The sequence below is a fragment of the Chrysochloris asiatica genome, unplaced genomic scaffold, assembly GCF_000296735.1.
Source record: "Chrysochloris asiatica unplaced genomic scaffold, ChrAsi1.0 scaffold00006, whole genome shotgun sequence".
Taxonomy (NCBI): Eukaryota; Metazoa; Chordata; class Mammalia; order Afrosoricida; family Chrysochloridae; genus Chrysochloris; species Chrysochloris asiatica.
Window position 1 is genome coordinate 19,191,193 of NW_006408524.1, and position 17,056 is coordinate 19,208,248.

At 38.3% G+C, this 17,056-nt stretch overlaps 1 protein-coding gene across 3 annotated transcripts in view; it reads left to right on the forward strand.

Annotated features, from left to right (window-relative positions):
- Positions 1 to 17,056, forward strand: part of PDE1C (phosphodiesterase 1C, calmodulin-dependent 70kDa) — a 646,978-nt gene that overhangs the window by 580,022 nt on the left and 49,900 nt on the right. The window contains exon 17 of one of the 3 annotated variants that reach the window (XM_006832154.1): positions 16,898 to 16,948. The exons of the other annotated variants lie outside the window; for them this stretch is intronic. Within the exon in view, the coding sequence (XP_006832217.1) occupies positions 16,898 to 16,911 (14 nt within the window). The 3' untranslated portion in view covers positions 16,912 to 16,948. Of the gene's footprint in view, positions 1 to 16,897; positions 16,949 to 17,056 lie in introns of those variants that run through there. 3 annotated transcript variants of the gene reach the window in all.

Below are 17,056 nucleotides of genomic sequence, written 5' to 3' on the forward strand. Positions count from 1 at the left end.
TATCCACATACAATCATTGGTTTGAGGTTGATGGCTTTTATAGTCCAGCCATTACTCTTTAGTAGTATCTCTAAAACTCTCCAATAACAAGAAAACAAGCATCCAACAGAAAACCAGAAGAAGTTTTGAAGCAAAGTCTAGACAGAGTCATGAGGCCCAATTGTCTTGAAGATCTAAAAATCATACTGAAGGAAAAAGGAAACAATGCAAAACTCTCTAATGGGGAGAAGGTGATTTGATACTTACAATATTAACCAAATCATTTTCTAGTTCTCTTCAGTTGATCTGTCAGGACACAACTTTGTGGGCTCATGTTTTCAGTGAGGAGATGAATGACATTCCTCACAGCCAGTCTTTCTGAGTACCTCTCCAGCTGCTCACGTTGTTATCTTAGAATCAGTGTAGAGGAAAATTAGAGAATGCAACAGAGACAATATTCTCATCAGTTTGGCTAGAGCAACTAATTGTGATAAAAAAGTTTGTTTTTAGTTCATTAGAGAAATTTGCCTTTGATTTGATTCCCTACAAGGTTACTGCCACATGGCTTGACTTGTTGCTGGGCTCACAAGAGTCTTGTGAAGAAATGAGTGTCTTTTTCCTGTTTCCTTTTAGCAGATGCTTACCAAGTTAGTTTGGAATGGTATAAAAAAGGGTATCGGAATTTGTTAGGTATCTTTTCTATTCTATTGTGACAGATTAACTAAGCTATTAGGAAGAACAGTGGAAAGATAAAAGTCTGCATTTTGCTTTTGATTTGTACTTAAAGTTTATATTTATAGTTGAAATTACTTATTCAGTTATGTGAAGACTGGGACTCTGGTCCTGGGCTGCAGATGAGTATCCTGAGCCACTCGGCCATGGAGCTGAGCAATTGATGGAGCCTGTGTAAGTCTGTGGATGCAAGGAGGAAGCCATCAGCCATCAGTAGCTAGACGTATATTGTTTTACTTAGATTCGTGTACAGGACTTTGAGAAGGAGCCTTTACCATTATTGAGGAAGCGTACGTTAGTTATATACTGAGACCATCATCAGTTTTCATATCTCAGAGATAACCTGTGTCCAGCATTCTTATCCCATGGGATCCTATTCACTGCACTCTTTCTTTCAAGTATCACCTCAACCACCCTTGGCACGCAGGACAATGCTTTCAGGCTTTTTGATACTCCAGAATACAAAATTACTATCAAAGTTATTGTTTATAGTTGATACCTCATTTTAGCACCTCATTGTTCTATTTCTATCCACAGGACTTCTTATTATCACTTATAACCAAGAACCATGAAAAAAAAAAGGTTGTCCTCCAGGGGTCTCCAACTCATGGAGATCCCTTGTGAGTCAGAGTAGAAAGGTGCTTCATAGGATTGTCAGTGGCTGATGTTTTTGAAATAAATTACCGTGTCATTCTTAATGTAAATCAAGTCCAGAGATGGACTCAAACTTCCAAACTTTCAATTATCAGATAAGCCCATTAACCATTACACCCTCTAGGAACTTTTATGAAGTATCACTGTTGTTGTTGATAAGTGCTGTCAAGTCGATGCCAACTCATAGTGACTCAGTGTAGGGTTTCTAAGGAGCTGCTGACCTTGTAGTTTGCAGTCCAGTGCTGATCTCACAGCACCATACTAGGAATCATAGCAACACTTAAAAACTCATCTGCAGCATGCTACTATTTGAATTGATTCAATATACCCTAGATTTGAGGGACTTACAAGATAGTTTACATTTGTTTAATAATTTTCCTAATAATTGAAAGACTGATTTTTTTTCTAAGCAACTATCAATATGATTTTTGTCAGAATTTGAATGAGTCTACTAAGGAGCTCTGGTAGCGTAGTGGTTACGGATCGGGCTGCAAACTGTAAGGTCAGCGGTTCGAAACTACCAGCCGCTCCGCGGGAGAAAGATGAGGCTTTCTACTTCCATAAAGATTTACACCCTCGGAAACCCTGTACAGGGTCGCTATGGGTCGGAACCGACTCGATGGCACTTAACAACAACAACAACACTAAGATGCAAGGAGTCCTGGTGTGGCATTGTTGGATAAGCACTGGACCATAGGTCAGTTTGAGCCACAAGGTCAGTGGTTCAAACTCACCAGCAGATCCTCAGAAACCCTATACAGATCACTATGAGTTGGAACTCACTTGGCAGCACTCAACACCAACAACACTAAAATGCACAAGGTATGCCAGTCTTCATTACCATCTTAATTCAAACTTCTAATCTATGCAGTAAAAGATGCACATAAAATAATTTAGAAGCAGCAGTGATTATGGCTTTTGGGGATTCTTGGGAGTTTTGAAGTGGAATCCGCTTTGCTATTCATCATTTTATTCTGTATGTAAGAAATATCTAGGAAACAAATAACATCATATTCACCTAGGAGCATAAGACATATTTGATGATTAGAGAGAAATGCTTGGTAAAGCCAAGAAGAAACTTGACACAATGGCAGACCGAAGAGTTCCATATAGACTGAGTAAAGTGTTTATGCTTCACAGGACTTGTTGATTCTGAAGTGAATACTCACGACCAATGTGTGATTTGACTACCAATGTACTGAATATATCCTCCATGTACATGTCACCTGGCCAGTCAGTAGTTTCTCTCTCCTGAAAAAACAAAGCAAAACATAAACAAAACCTACTGGAAAATAAAATAGTCCACAAAGTTTCTTGGTGGCTGAGAATATAGTTAATTAATTGTGGCCTCAAGGTAGAATATCCTAATACATCTGCCTCTGCTGTTGAGATGGAATTACAAAGAAGAGGAGACGTGGCCATCTTGCATGTCCTATGTTCAATAGTACAAGAAACACTCCTTGCTGGCATCATCTGTTCTGGTCTCCTGTTTTAACTCACACTCAATCATCATATATGTTGATATTCTAGATTGTTAGTCAGTTTCTTATTCACATTGATATCCTTGGCTATATTTCTGGCCCTTAATCTTGAGGAAACATCTTTGTTTTTATGGAGACATCATCCAATGTATTAGTTCTGATTCTTATCTTTAACCATAGTTTATCAGGTTTTCATAAACTGGAGAAAGATGAAGCTGTCTGTTCCCATAAAGATTTACGGTCTTGGAGATCCTCTATAAGGTCGTCATGAGTCAGAATCAACTCAAGGACAGTAAGTTAGTGGGATTCACCCCAAAGATGTGTCCAGATCAAGGGCTTGTTGGTGGTTGACTTTGAGTTAGTTAGAGACCTTGAATAGGGTTTCCAGGGAGTAGCTGGTATGTTTGATCTTTGGACCTTGTGGTTAGCAGTCTAGTACTTGTTCTGTAACTCAACACCAGTGTTGGGCAAAATAGACTAAGTCTACGTGGTGAAGAGTTCTGAGAACATACGCTGCAATAGTACTCATTTCTTTCAGATCTAAAACAAAGCTATTGTAGCCAACAACTTGAATGTTTCCTAATTTCTTTAAAAAAATTAAATCATCCTAACTTCAGTGCTTAATTGTGTTTAAGAGGAGACTGATTGGCAAAACACTTCACAATTGATTATGCCATTGAAATTAACATCTGCTGCTCTGATGAAACTTCTAGAAAATAGTTAATCCCTTTCTTGGTCTTATACTTATTTCCCTCTCAGAGAATGAACTTATTTCTTAGTTCTGGAATGTATTTCTCTGTAGCCTTCTGTACAACAGAGGAGTTGCCGTCAACATGAGAATTCAGCACCCTTGTGGCTTGTTTTCCTTGAGTGTAGAGGACCAAACATCGGGTGTGCGTTGAGTCCCAACTAAGACATGCCATCATAACCTCACATGTTCTGACGAATCCCATTCAGCCATTTGCTCATGAAAACTCTTGTGACCCATTTACTTAATATATTTATATGTATGAACACATGGACACCAACAGAAAATAAAGGCTGCCATTTAGCAAGAAAAGGTCTGAAATATTTGCTTCTCAAAAAAATGTGTATTTCCCCACCCCCCCTTAACTATATTGATGACCTGGATCAGCACTGGACTGTGAACCACAAGGCCAGCAGAATTCCCACCCAAGGAAAAGGACAAAAAAAGCAATAAATACATACATCTGTATTGTTGTTGTTGCTGTTAAGTGCTATTGAGTCAGTTCTGACTCATAGCAACCCTATATAATGTTTCTGAGGAACAGCTGGTAGATTTGATCTGCTGGCCTTGTGGTTCACAGTCCAGTGCTGATCCTACAGCACATACATCTGGATTAGGTTTCATTAATTAAACTCTGAGAAGTTTTGTTGCTTAAATACTTTGACAGGTAGACTTCAGTGTCGGCATCTAGCTAATTTTGGAAGCTGTGCTGTAAATTGACCTTGTTGGGTCAATTAACCCAACAATAGTTATTGTGAAATCAGCCATACTGAAACTCAATGTAATTATTATTATTATAATTTTGATGGGTAGATGGATTTGGGGGATTCTGTTAAATAATCTATGATCTGTGGTTAAGAGGCAATCAGATGTAGTTAACCAAAAAAAGTCCCTTTTTCTTTTTACTTTGGATTTATACTCTTGGGAGCATGGGAGTACAAAACCTGTTTCTTACTCATGATTTTAGCATTGATGAGTCATGGTGAATCAGGACAACTAGCTCTTCCATTTTAGTGTAATGCAGTTTTATGTAGTCTTAAATTCATTGAATGTCCTTGTAGTGTCAAGAAGGATATATAAAAGACATCCTCGTGGTTAATTATAAAGAAACAAGACAGTGTGAGACCGCAGTTGTTCTCCTGTACATTTTTGTGTTATTGAAATTCACATTTGCCATATCAAACCATGACCTGAATTTGTATGTATGTGTGTGTGTGATGTAAATTGGGTGGGTTTAAAACAAATTGCTCATGTGAAGGAAACCTTCTGAAGCCAGTTCTGCTGTTTTTCAGCAGATATTGCTTTGATCCTAGTCACTTACCAAATAACTACATAGTAGAATGGCTCGTGAAAGTGTAGTATATACTTTTTGCTAATGACAAAATTAATTTTTTAAAATAACTTTTCCTTTGTAATTATTGGTATGTAAAATTTCATTGTTTTACTCTTTTAAGCATTTATATATATATATATATATATAGTTGTTATGTGCCGTGGAGTCGTTTCTGACTCATAGCTACCCTGTATAGGGTTTCCCAGGCTGTAAATCTTTATGGGAGCAGAAAGCCTCATCTTTCTCCCACGGAACAGCTGGTAGTTTTGAACTGCTGACTGTGAGATTAGCAGCCTGATTCGTAACCACTATGCTACCAGAGCTCCTATGTATGTATATTATATGTATATATAATTTTACTTATTTTGTTGTGGTTGTTGAGAATATATGCAGCAAAACATACACCAATTTAACAGTTACTACATGTAGTGGTTACGAGTTGAGCTGCTAACCTCAAGGTCAGCAGTTTGAAACTACCAGTTTCTCCTCAGGAGAAAGATGAGGCTTTCTGCTCCCATAAAGATTTACAACCTCAGTCGGAACTGACTTCAACTCGACAGCAGGCACTTAACTACAACAAGAAATTGGTCCCTGTTTGTTGTTTGAAATACTTTACAGGTTTAGACTATACATTAAAGTCTTTGAGGCATCTTGTGTTAGTTTTGTACATGGTATGAGCTATGGATCTTGTTTCATTTTTCTGCAAAGGAAAATGACAGCACTATTTTTACAACACTATTTATTAAAGAGACTGTCTTTTTCCCACCTAACTGCTTTTGGCCCTTTGTTGAATATTAATTTTTCATAGGTAAATGAATTTACTCTGGGTTCTCAATTCTGTTCCATTAGTCTGTGTGTCTTTTCTGGTGCTAGTCCAGGCTGTTTTGACAACCACAGTTATATAGTAGGTCTTGAAATCAGGAATTGTGAGACCTCTTACTTTCTTCTGTTCTTTATTATTCTTTGCTTATCTGGAGTCTCTTTCATTTCCATGTAAAATTAGAGACTGTATTTTCCATATCCTTAGAGAATGTTGATGCAATCTGGATTGGGGTTGCATTATATCTATAGCTCACTGTAGTATTGATATTTTCACAGTGTTAAGTATTCCTATCCATGTGCATGGTATATTCTTCCATTTCTGTATATCTCTTTTAGTATCTTGTAGTAGTATTTTGTAGCTTTCTTTGTATAAGCTTTTTGTTTCTCTGGTTAGATTTATTTCTAAGTATATTATATTTTTGCTAGCTATTGTAAATGATATTATTTTCCTTATTTCCTCTTCAGCATTCTCTTCATTGGTTTAAAGGGATCTGACTGATTTTTGAATGTTGATCTTGTGCCCTGACACTTTGCTAAACCTTTCAAATAGTTCCAGTAGTTTGCTTGCCGAGCCTCTGGGAAAGTCTATGTATAAGATTATATTACCTGCAAATAAGGAGGGTTTTATTTCTTCATTACTCATTTTTCTGCTTATATCTCCCTTTCTTGCTTTATTGCCTGGTCTGAAACTTCTAATACAATATTGAACAGGAGTGGTGATAGAGGAAATCCTTCTATTATTCCTTGAGAAAACACAAGGGGAATGTTTTTAGTCTCTGTTGAGAATAATGTTGGCTGTTGGATTTGCATATATATCTTTAATTGTGTTAAGGAATTTCCCTTTTATATCAATTTTGATGAGATGTTTTTGTTTTGTTTTTTTAATCAAGAATGGCTTTTAGATGTCATCAAATGTATCTTCTGTATTGATTGATATGATTGTTTGGTTTTTTACCCCTTTATTTATATAGTAGAGGGCCTTGATTGTTTTTCTAATATTGAACCATCTTTGCATACCTGATATGAATCCAGTATGAACCCACTTGGTTGTTATTTCTTTGACATGGTGTTGGAGTCTATTGGCTATAGTTTTGTTAAGTATCAGTATTTCTATGTTGTTGTTGGTAAGTGCTGTTAAGTCAGTTCAGACTCATAGCAACATTGTAGAGCTTTTCCAAGGAACAACTGGTGGGTTTGAACCACCAATCTTGTGGTTAGCAGTTCGAATGGAAGATATTGCTTTGTAGTTTTCTTTTTTTAGTGCTGTCTCTATCTGGCTTTAGTATCAAGGTTGTGCAGACTTTACAAAGTGAATTGGGGGATATTTTATCCTTTCTTTGTTCTGAAATAGCTTGAGTAGAATTAATATCAGCTGTCCTATGAATGTTTGATAGACTTTTCCAGTGAAGCCATCTGAACAAGAACTTATTTTGTTGTTGGAGGTGTTTTTGTTTTGTTTATAACTTGTTCAATTTCTAATGCTATGGGTTTGTTCAAAGTTTTTACCCTAGTCTGTGTTAGTTTAAGTAGGTCATGTGTTTCAAAAAATGTGTTCCATTTCTTCTAGGTTTTCCAGTTTCTTTTATTTTGGTTGGATCTGTCATGATGCTGTTCATTTCTTTTTATATTCTTGTTATTTGTATCTTCTCTTTATGTCCCTTTGTTAAATTTGCTAGTCGTTTGTCAATTTTGTTCATCTTTTCAAAGAACAACTTCTAGACCTATTTAGTCTATTCTGGTTTATGTTTCACTTATTTCGGCTTTAATCTTTATAATTTTCTTTGTTCTGTATATAATAGGCATTTTTGCTTCTGTTTTTCTAATTTTTGGAGTTGTTGGAGTAAGATATTGATTTTGGGTCTTTGATATGTGTGTTTATTATTATACATTGCTCTGTGGGCACTGCTTTTGTTGGGTCCCAAAAGTTTTGGAATGTGGTGCTTTTATTTTTATTTGCTCCCAGGATTTTATTTCCTACATTTTATTTCTTCTATTATCCAGTGGTATTCAAGCAAGGTGTTATTATTAAGTTTTCATGTATTTGATTTTCCCCCTGCTCTACATTACAGTGTAACAAACCAACATATAATTGACAAATTAATACAACAACTCCCCAAATGCCTTGGGGACAACAGACAACTTCAAATCAAATAAAGAAACAAGACAAGATGGCTCAAGCAAGTGACAAACCAGGGAATCTCACCAAAGAAGAGCAAGTAATAGAATTACCTGATAAGGAATTCAAAAAAAAAAATTATATAGGACCTTCCAAGAGCTCAAGGATATCACAAGAAAAATTAATGAAAACACAAACAATATGCTAGAAAAAGAGAGCACAGTGACTCTGTAGGGTAAGCAGTGGACTGCTAACTACAAGGTGGTTCAAGTCCAATAGCTGCTCTGTGGGAGAAAGATGAGACTTTCTGCTCCCATAAAGATTTAAGGCCTTGTAAAGCTTACGAATCAGGCTGCTAACCACAAGGTCAGCAGTTCGAAACTACCAGCTGTTCTGCGGGAGAAAGATGAGGCTTGAGGCTTTCTATTCCCGTAAAGATTTACAGCCTCGGAAACCCTGTACAGGGTCACTATGAGTTGGAACCGACTCCACGGCACATAACCACCAAACCTTGTACAGTCAGAATCAATGGCACTTAAAAACAACAGCAACAACCCTTAGAAGAATTTATAAATATATTACAAGAGCAAAATGAAAACAAACAAAAAAAAAGATTCAAAACCATACAAAAGCTGCAATTAGAATTCCAGATGATTAACATTACAATTCAGAAGTAAGTAACCCCTTGGAAGCACAGAAGAGTAAAATCTAACCAATTGAAGAACAAATCAGAGAATTAGAAGATAAATTCATTAACACCAATTAATATGAAGAAAAATCAGAAAAAAAGAATGAAGAAAAATGAAGAAAGCTTAAGAATTATGTGGAACAATATCAAGAGTAACAATGTATGTGAGATCAGGATTCAAGAAAAGAAGGACGCAAAAACAAAAAACACAGAATTATCAAAGCTAGCATTAAACTTCCCTAATTTACCAGGATGTGGGGCGGGGGGGTGAGGGGGAGGTGAGGGGAGGGAGGGAAAGGTGGAGCACAGAGTAGGGAATAGACACAGAAGAGTTTGTGTACAGGGGAGGAGGCCAATATACAAGAAGGGAGAGGGGAATGGAAGAACAAGGTGCATGGGAAAACAATTAAGCAGGTTTGCATGGGCTAAGTGGGACAGAGGTAAAGAATGATGTACGCACAATATTGGAACATCGGGGCTCTGGGATACAGGGATTGAGACATGGTTGGAATGGGCAAAATGGGGGTGCTGGAATGCGTGTTGGCAATTTTTGGGTGGCTGATGTGGTTGAGATGGCTGCTTACTGGGGACACAATGTGCTCCTCATGTCAGATGTGGTGGAATAAAAAAAGTAATTAAATAAAGGAAAAATGAGAGTATGAGAAAAATGGGTAAAATAAGGGAAGAAGGGAATATAAACCAATAAAAGGAAAAAAGTAGAAAAGGAAAGCAAAAAGAGAGAAGAAAAGAAAAAATTAAACAAAAAAGTTGTCACAGCAATGGTGCTTATTGTGTGCTCTGTGGGAGACTGCAGGTGGAACAGGTGAAGCAGGAGCCTAGCACCTGGCATGTGCATGTGTGCAGCCCTGATGGTGAAGGCCAGATCCTGCTCGTATTAGGCTGACGTTCTGTCACTCAGGATCTGGCCACACTGCGCCTTTGCCACAGTAGGAACTATGTGAAGTTGGCCTCTCTCTGCCAGTGAATGTTACCCTCTGTCTCAAAATGATCAGCTGCATCATGGAACTCCATTCCATCTCTCCTCAGTCACTGTCTGCCTTCCCAGCCAGTGTATAATCCAATTATTTATCTTCTCATTTGGAGCTCAGTTTTAGAATTATCCTCTGTACGTATTTCACTCTGATTTTTGTTTTTCCCTTCAGTGTTTCTGTTGTAGGAGAGTTGGGTGGAGTGTCACCAACATGCCATCTTGTCTCTAACCTCAAGTGTATTTTTTTTTTCATTTTTAAAAACTTTATTGTGAATTAAGTGAAGGTTTACAGAGCAGATCATCAGTTTTGCATCCAGCAAATCATACACTTTGCTACATTACAATGTTTACAATCCCCTCCATATACCACTTTAGCTATTTCATTCTTCCCTGTGTCTCCTGCTCCCTTCACCTGTCCTCTGCTAGCCTCCCTCTTGTATATTTCCTGCCCTGTCACCCATGTTAACATGTGTCTACTCTCTAGTCCGTGAATAAATTTCCCTCTCTGGTCGCTCCTTTGAAACCCCATGCAGGGTCGCTATAGGTTGGAACTGACTTGATGGCACTTAACAATAGCAACAATCCCGCTATAACCATCATTATTTCTTTTACTAAGAAACCTTTTCTTAACTTTTAACAACATTTGTCCATTTGTGGTTAACTAATTTCATTTAGCATAATATCCTCCAGGTTCATCCATGTTGTGAGGTGTTTCAAAGATTTATCATTAGTCTTCAACATTGCATAGTATTCCATTGTGTGTATGTACCAAAATCTGTTAAACCATTCTTCTGTTGATAGACATTTAGACTGTCTATATATTTGATGTGTCTATTGTAGACAGAATATTGAAGGATGCTGTTTTCTTATCCGTTCTACTCCCTCTGTCTCTTGACTGGTACATTTAATCTAATTATATTCTGTGTAATTATTGATAGGTATAAATTACTGTCCTTTTGCTTTGTGTGGTTTTTTTTTTGGGGGGGGGGCGTTGGTGCTTCTGATTTCTTTGTTTCACTAAATTCATTTTGTTTATGGATTTTCTTTTCATTTTATTCATTTCTGTTGTGTTAATGTTTATTAAATCTTTCTGGGCTTCCTCTCTTTTTTATTATTTTGATGTACAGGTGTATTCATTAATTTTTCCCTATTTAAAACAATTTGTTTTATCTTGAAATCTCCCTAACTTCCTAGCCATTTGGAAATTCTGTATCTACACTATTCCCTCTTTTTGCTTTGTAGTTGACTTCATTATAAATTAATCTCTGTGGTTCCCTATTTTCAGTCTTATGGGTTTGTTTTACTTTAAATACTTCTATATCTGAATTAATTCTGAGTGGTGTTGCCAGGTATGTTAATCTCAGCTTGTTATCTGTTGTTGTTGGTTCTCAAAAGACACCCTTTAGTATTTTGTTTGTAAAGTTGGTCGAGTCCTTATAAATTCCTCTAATTTCTATTTATCAGGAAATGTCCTAATCTTGACCATCGTCATATATGAGGAACAACTTTGCTGGGTATATGATTCCTGGTTAGCAGTTTTTTGTTGTTGGTTTTTTTTTTGTTTGTTTTTTTGCTTTTAGGTTTTCACATATGTCATCCCATTGCCTTCTTCTCTGTATGTTTTTTGCTAAGAAATCTGAGCTTAGTCTTATTGGTTCTCCTGTGTAGGTAACTTTTTGCTTTTCCTGAGCTGCTTTCAGGGTTCTATCCTTGTCTTTGGTTTTAGAAAGTGTCTTTTTTTGGTTTTTGTTTTGTTTTAGTTATCCAGTTAGTATCTTTTATAGTTTGTCAATTTAAACATTGATTATTTCTGTTCAAATGAATAGTGTTCAAGAAAATCAGTGTTCCTTCATTAAAAAAAAAAGACAAAAATAAAGGTGAAGATTGAGCCTAAACATTACCTTCCTCTGTACTGTTATTATTCTGTTTAGCTGGATTGAATGAGTACATTTTAGGAGACGATGGCCTAGGCAAGGTTTCATGTAGCTATGAAATCACCACACATTTATTCTTGATCTTTTTCTCTATCTCCTTCTCTCTTTCTCACTCTACCTTTGCTGTGATGAAAATGGTCAGAACATTTTATTTTAGCAGTGTTGCAGCATTGGTAGTATGTAATGAATTAATTTGGAGTTATCCAACTCTAGTCTTACCCTTTATTGTTTGGGGACAAAGATAAGGTGTGCCTACATGCTCTCAGGGATTCAATGGTTGCCGTTTAAAATAGCTGGCATGCTCTTATGAGCTAGGACAATTAAATCTATGTCTAGTTAAAACCTAACAACTATCTCTAAAATCATGTGTTTCTTCATAGTCTCTCCTTGTTCAAATGTAAAACAAAGCCCAAATCGCTATACATCTGATAGAAATTCTACTTCACATTCAAAATGGGGTTTGGTTTAATCCCACTTATCCTTCCACATTAGGATCGTTGCTTTCTGTTTATCCTTTGACATCTCTTTCTGTGGGTCATTGTATCACTTCGCTAATTTTGTAGAATGTTGACTCCGTAGGGAGGCTTGCAAACCTGACTTTCAATCCCAGCTTGGTTCTCAGCCAAGTCAGCTGCTTTCTTTGCGCTACAATGATAGTTGAATCAGGCTTTAAAAATAAAACCAAAGAAAAATCATAAACAAAACCATTTACAGGCTTACCTTCAAGTTGAGGGCCAGATTCATATGAGGCCTGCTTCATGGATGCTCCACATGTGGCCCAGGAATAAATATTGCGACTGAGAGTCTAGTCATATTAATTTGAATTTTCAGTCTCTCCTTAAAACAATTATATTTTAACCAAATGGTTTTAAGATCCATATGTAGCATTTCTGTTGACTTGGAGGAACAGTTTGGGAAGGTGGAGTAAACAAGGCCACTTTGTATTAAATCTCCATCTCCCATTCTCCAACTGCAAATCTATTTCTGAGAAATCATACATCATGTACTTCTGGTCTCAAAGCCATACCACACTGGCTCTTTTTGTAAGATGTGGGAAATCTTTGGATGAGGGATTGGTGAGGGGGGGTGGCTTAGTTTCTTAAATTTTCTCAAGTTGGATGATGACATTTTTCATTTTAAATCATCTTTCACTCTTAAAAATATGGGTAGGGTTTAACTACTTTTTTTGTGGCTTCCTGAAAGTCAACATAGATTTAGAATGAATACGATCGAAAGTAACTGACAAAAATGGATGTGTATCTCAGTTAAAACAGAGTGGCCTCTTCTATCTATCCTAGAGCCCTCGTGCTCATATATTTCTTAGTCTTGCTGATGCTTATACAGTTTTATTTTAAATTGAAAACAAACGCACAAAATCCAAAACACAATGAAGCAGATATAGAACATCTGAAGTTCAGGTGAGAAGTATGGAGTGATGTAGGAACTCAGGACTGACTTTAAAGCATGAAAAACCCGCCTACCTAACAGGTGCTCCTACCCATGAGTATTCAGCCATGTGGAACTGTTTAGTCACAGAGAGTATGTGTCTGCAGATAATAGCCACTTAAAGCAAGTGCCCTAAGAAACTCAGAAACAGAAGGTACTGGAAGGAGACCACTTGTTTGGGACAGTCACTGGGGTCACAGACTCAGCTAGAGAACATGTTCTTCTTTGTGTTTCACTCTTGGTTCTACTTAAAGACAAGCAGCATAGACAGAGCTTAAATACATAAGTCTGCATTATTTACTCCTTTCCTCCCCACCTTCACCAGTTCCTTCACTTGTCAGATGGAAACCTACAACCAGAGGGCACTGTCTCACTCATAATTATAATTGGTGCACAGCAATGGACAGAAAGGGAAGGAGATTGCCCCTCAGAAGCCTTTATGTCCCATTAAGACCATGGGATTCAGCAGTCTAAATCCAGGCTGCCTAGAAGAGGAGGTTCACCTCACCCCTTGTTATGAGACAACTGTATATAACAATGATTCTTACCAACCAGCTCCAGCCATGTGTCCCTTGCTTGTGTCCAACAATCAATACATAAATCCAAGCTACGTCAGCATAACAAAATTGGGTTCTGCATTTGAGGACCTGGATGCATTTCTTAAGATGAACCACCATTTAATGGGTGTCTCATTTCAGAACCAGAGAAGTAAGGAGGAGTCCTGTCTTAAAATACCCATGTGGTCAAAACTGGATAGATTTTATCTTTGGAAATTTTCCTTGGAAATTTTCTAGTCCTTGATTCCACATTTTGTATCAAAGTGATTAACTAGAAGCTTTACCCATTCCTTTGCTGTTTCTCCATATAAGTGGTGAGGCCAGTGGAGAGTTTTTGTTAAGTGCCTTCGAGTTGGTTTTGACTCATAGCAACTATGTATAGGGTTTCAGAGGAACAATTGGTGGGTTTAAACTACCAACTTTTCAGTTAGCTGTCTAGTGCTTATTCTACAGCATCCCATGAGGTGTCCTAATGAAGAGTAAATATACAGAAAGAAGTGTCAAGGACACAAAGAAGAAAGAGGAACAGTGGGAGGTCTTGGTCAATGGCCCCAGGAAATTAAGAATTGACTGTAATTACAATAGATCAGAAAGGACTCTCCGATCCCCAGCTACTTTTCTGCCTAATTTCAGCTGATGGTTATTTAGGAGAGTAGTTCAGTCTTAAAAGTTGCATGGAAAAACTCTCCTTGTCTTCTAATGACTCATAACATCTTTGTACCTGTCTTAAAGTCGAAGCTACTGTTCTTCTGTCCCTTTGGGGTCTTGTACAGAGGGGACTCTTTGTAACTTCAGGCCTGATGACTTGCAGAAAGTGCAGCACTGACAGGCAGCACTAACACAGGGTTATTTGTTTTATCATTTTGCCCAAACCCACTGAAGTTACATAGGATAGAGTAAAAATAAAACCAAATCAGTGGCGCTGTGGGAAATGGCACTGAACTGCTAACCACAAGGTCAGAAGATCAACTCCATGGGAGAAAGATGAAACTGTATATTCTGGTAAATATTTACAGTCTCAGAAGCCCTACATAGACAGACACGCTATGAGTTGGAATCAGCTGAATGGCAGTGGACGGATACTGCTGTTCCCATCTCCGTCCTCTTTTCTACTCCCTTACTCTTTCTCCTCCCTTACTCTTTCTACTCCCTTACTCTGGGTCCAGCAGAGAATGCAAGTGATTTACCCATCTGCACAATGATTTTCATTGGGAAACATCTTGCTTTCATTTTCTTGGCAAAACTTTGAAGGTGAGCACAAATGAGGAAGAGGAGTATTTTGGCATGGAATTTGTTGAAATTAAGTAAATGTAATTTCTTTTAGTTCCATTGAGCCCTAAATGAAATTGGCCAGATCTGGCAGCCACTATTGCAAAATGGGATGCCTTAATGTCCCTGGTGGCTCAGTGATTAAGCATGCATTTGCAAACCAAAAGGTTTATAGTTTGAACCCATCCAGTGCTCTCTGGGAGAATAATATGGTCATCTGCTCCCCTAAAGACTATCCCAAAACCAAACCCACTGCCGTAGGATTGCTTCCGACTAATGTTGTTATGTTATTAAGTGCCATCAAGTTGTTTTGACCCATAGTACCCCTGTATAGGGTTTCCGAGAAGCAGCTGGTGAGCTTGAACCACCAACCTTGCGGTTCAAATGGCTTTGTAGTCTGGCACATTAACCCGCAGTGCCACATATATCAAGGGTGGGGAAACATCTGGCTCAGGAGCCGTATAAAGCCATGAAATCATTTGGTCTGGTTCCAACAAGGCAACCATAGTTCTAGCCATCACATTGTTGTTGTTGTAAATGTGTTGAGTCAGTTCTGCCTCATAGCAACCCTGCATAGATTTTCTGAGGAGCAGTTGGTGGGTTTGAACTGCCGACCTTGTGGTTCACAGTCCAGTGCTGATTCTATAATGCCATACCAGGAGTCTAGTCATCACATTGTTGTTGTTGTTAAATGCCATTGAGTCAGTTCTGACCCATAGTGACACTGTATAGAGTTTCCAAGGAGCGACACATTGTTGTTGTTGTTGTTAAGTGCCATTGAATTGATTCTGATCCATTGCGACCCTGCATAGGGTTTCCAAGGAGAAGCTGGTGAGCTTGAACCACCAACCTTGCAGTTCAAATGACTTTGCAGTCTGATGCATTAGCCCACAGCGCCACACCAGGAGCAGCACATTGTTGTTGTTGTTGTTGTTGTTATGTGCCGTGGCACATTAGGGGTGAGTTAATTAAATGTTTGACCAAACACAGTAGGCTAATTTTGAAGTTGATAATTTTGTGTGCCCCATGAATGATGTTATAAGTTTTGGCAGAAAAAAAGTTCTCCTACCCCTGCTGCTGAATATTTCCAAAACTTACAGGAGAAGACAGCTTCATCTTTCTCCTGTGGAACAACTGGTGGATTTGAGCCACCAATCTTGTAACTAGCAACCCAATGCCTAACCGACAGATCCACCAAGGTTCCATATTGTTGTTGTTGTTAAGTGCCTTCAAGTCGGTTCTGACTCACAGTGACCCTGTATGGGGTTTTCATGGAGTGGCTGGTAAGCTTGAACCGCCAACCTTGCAGTTCAAGCCAACCTTGCAGTCCAGCACATTAACCCACAGTGCCACACCAGACTGCCTCAGAATTGATAGGATAAACACTGGATCACAAGGTGAGTTTGAACCACAAGGTCTGCAGTTCAAATTCACCAGCCGCTCCCTTGGAAACCCTGTCGTAATGAGTTGGAACAGACTCATGGTACTTAACAACAATGCCAACAATAATGCCTTTATGGCAATCTCTGAGCAGTGGTACACACAGTTAAGTGCTCAACTATTAGGCAAGAGGTTGGTGAAGATGCCTTAGATAGACCTGACAAGCTGCTTTCCAAAGGTCACAGCTTTGAAAACCTTATGAAGCAGTTCTACTGACTTAATGGCAATTAACAATAATGCCCATAAGGAGCTCTGGTAGCATAGTGTTTATGAATCGGGCTGCTAACCTCAAGGTCGGCAGTTCAAAACTACCAGCTGTTCCATGGGAGAAAGATGAGGCTTTCTGCTCCGGTAAAGATTTACAGCCTCAGAAACCCTGTACAGGGTCGCTGTGAGTCGGAACCGACTCCACGCCACATAAAAACAACAACAATAATGCCCATAGGACCCAAACTAAATGTTTGAAAATCTAGTTTAAAGCAACTATTAAGATGTGAGATGTAACTAATGCTTAAAGTTCGCCTTTGAGATCTCCTCACCTTGAACAGAGTGAATTGTTTTACAGGGGAGACAGTGTTGAAATGACCAGTATTGAAATGTTGAATTGGCACGCTCGCTTTTTCCCTGATTGATTTTCTTCTCCTCAGATCTGGAGGGTGGAGTGGGGGGAAAGGCAGCATTGACACTCTTCTTTTTCTTTTTTTCAGATTCAGAAGAGTAAAAAACACCTCATATAAAAGAGGCTGCCAATGTCTTGCGTCGTTTTAGCTGAGCTTCTTCATTCTCCTTCATCTCCTCCTTCCTCAGAGACCCATGTCTGGGGAAGGTTTACAACTTTCAAAAAATCAAGCTTCCCCTCCTCCCCC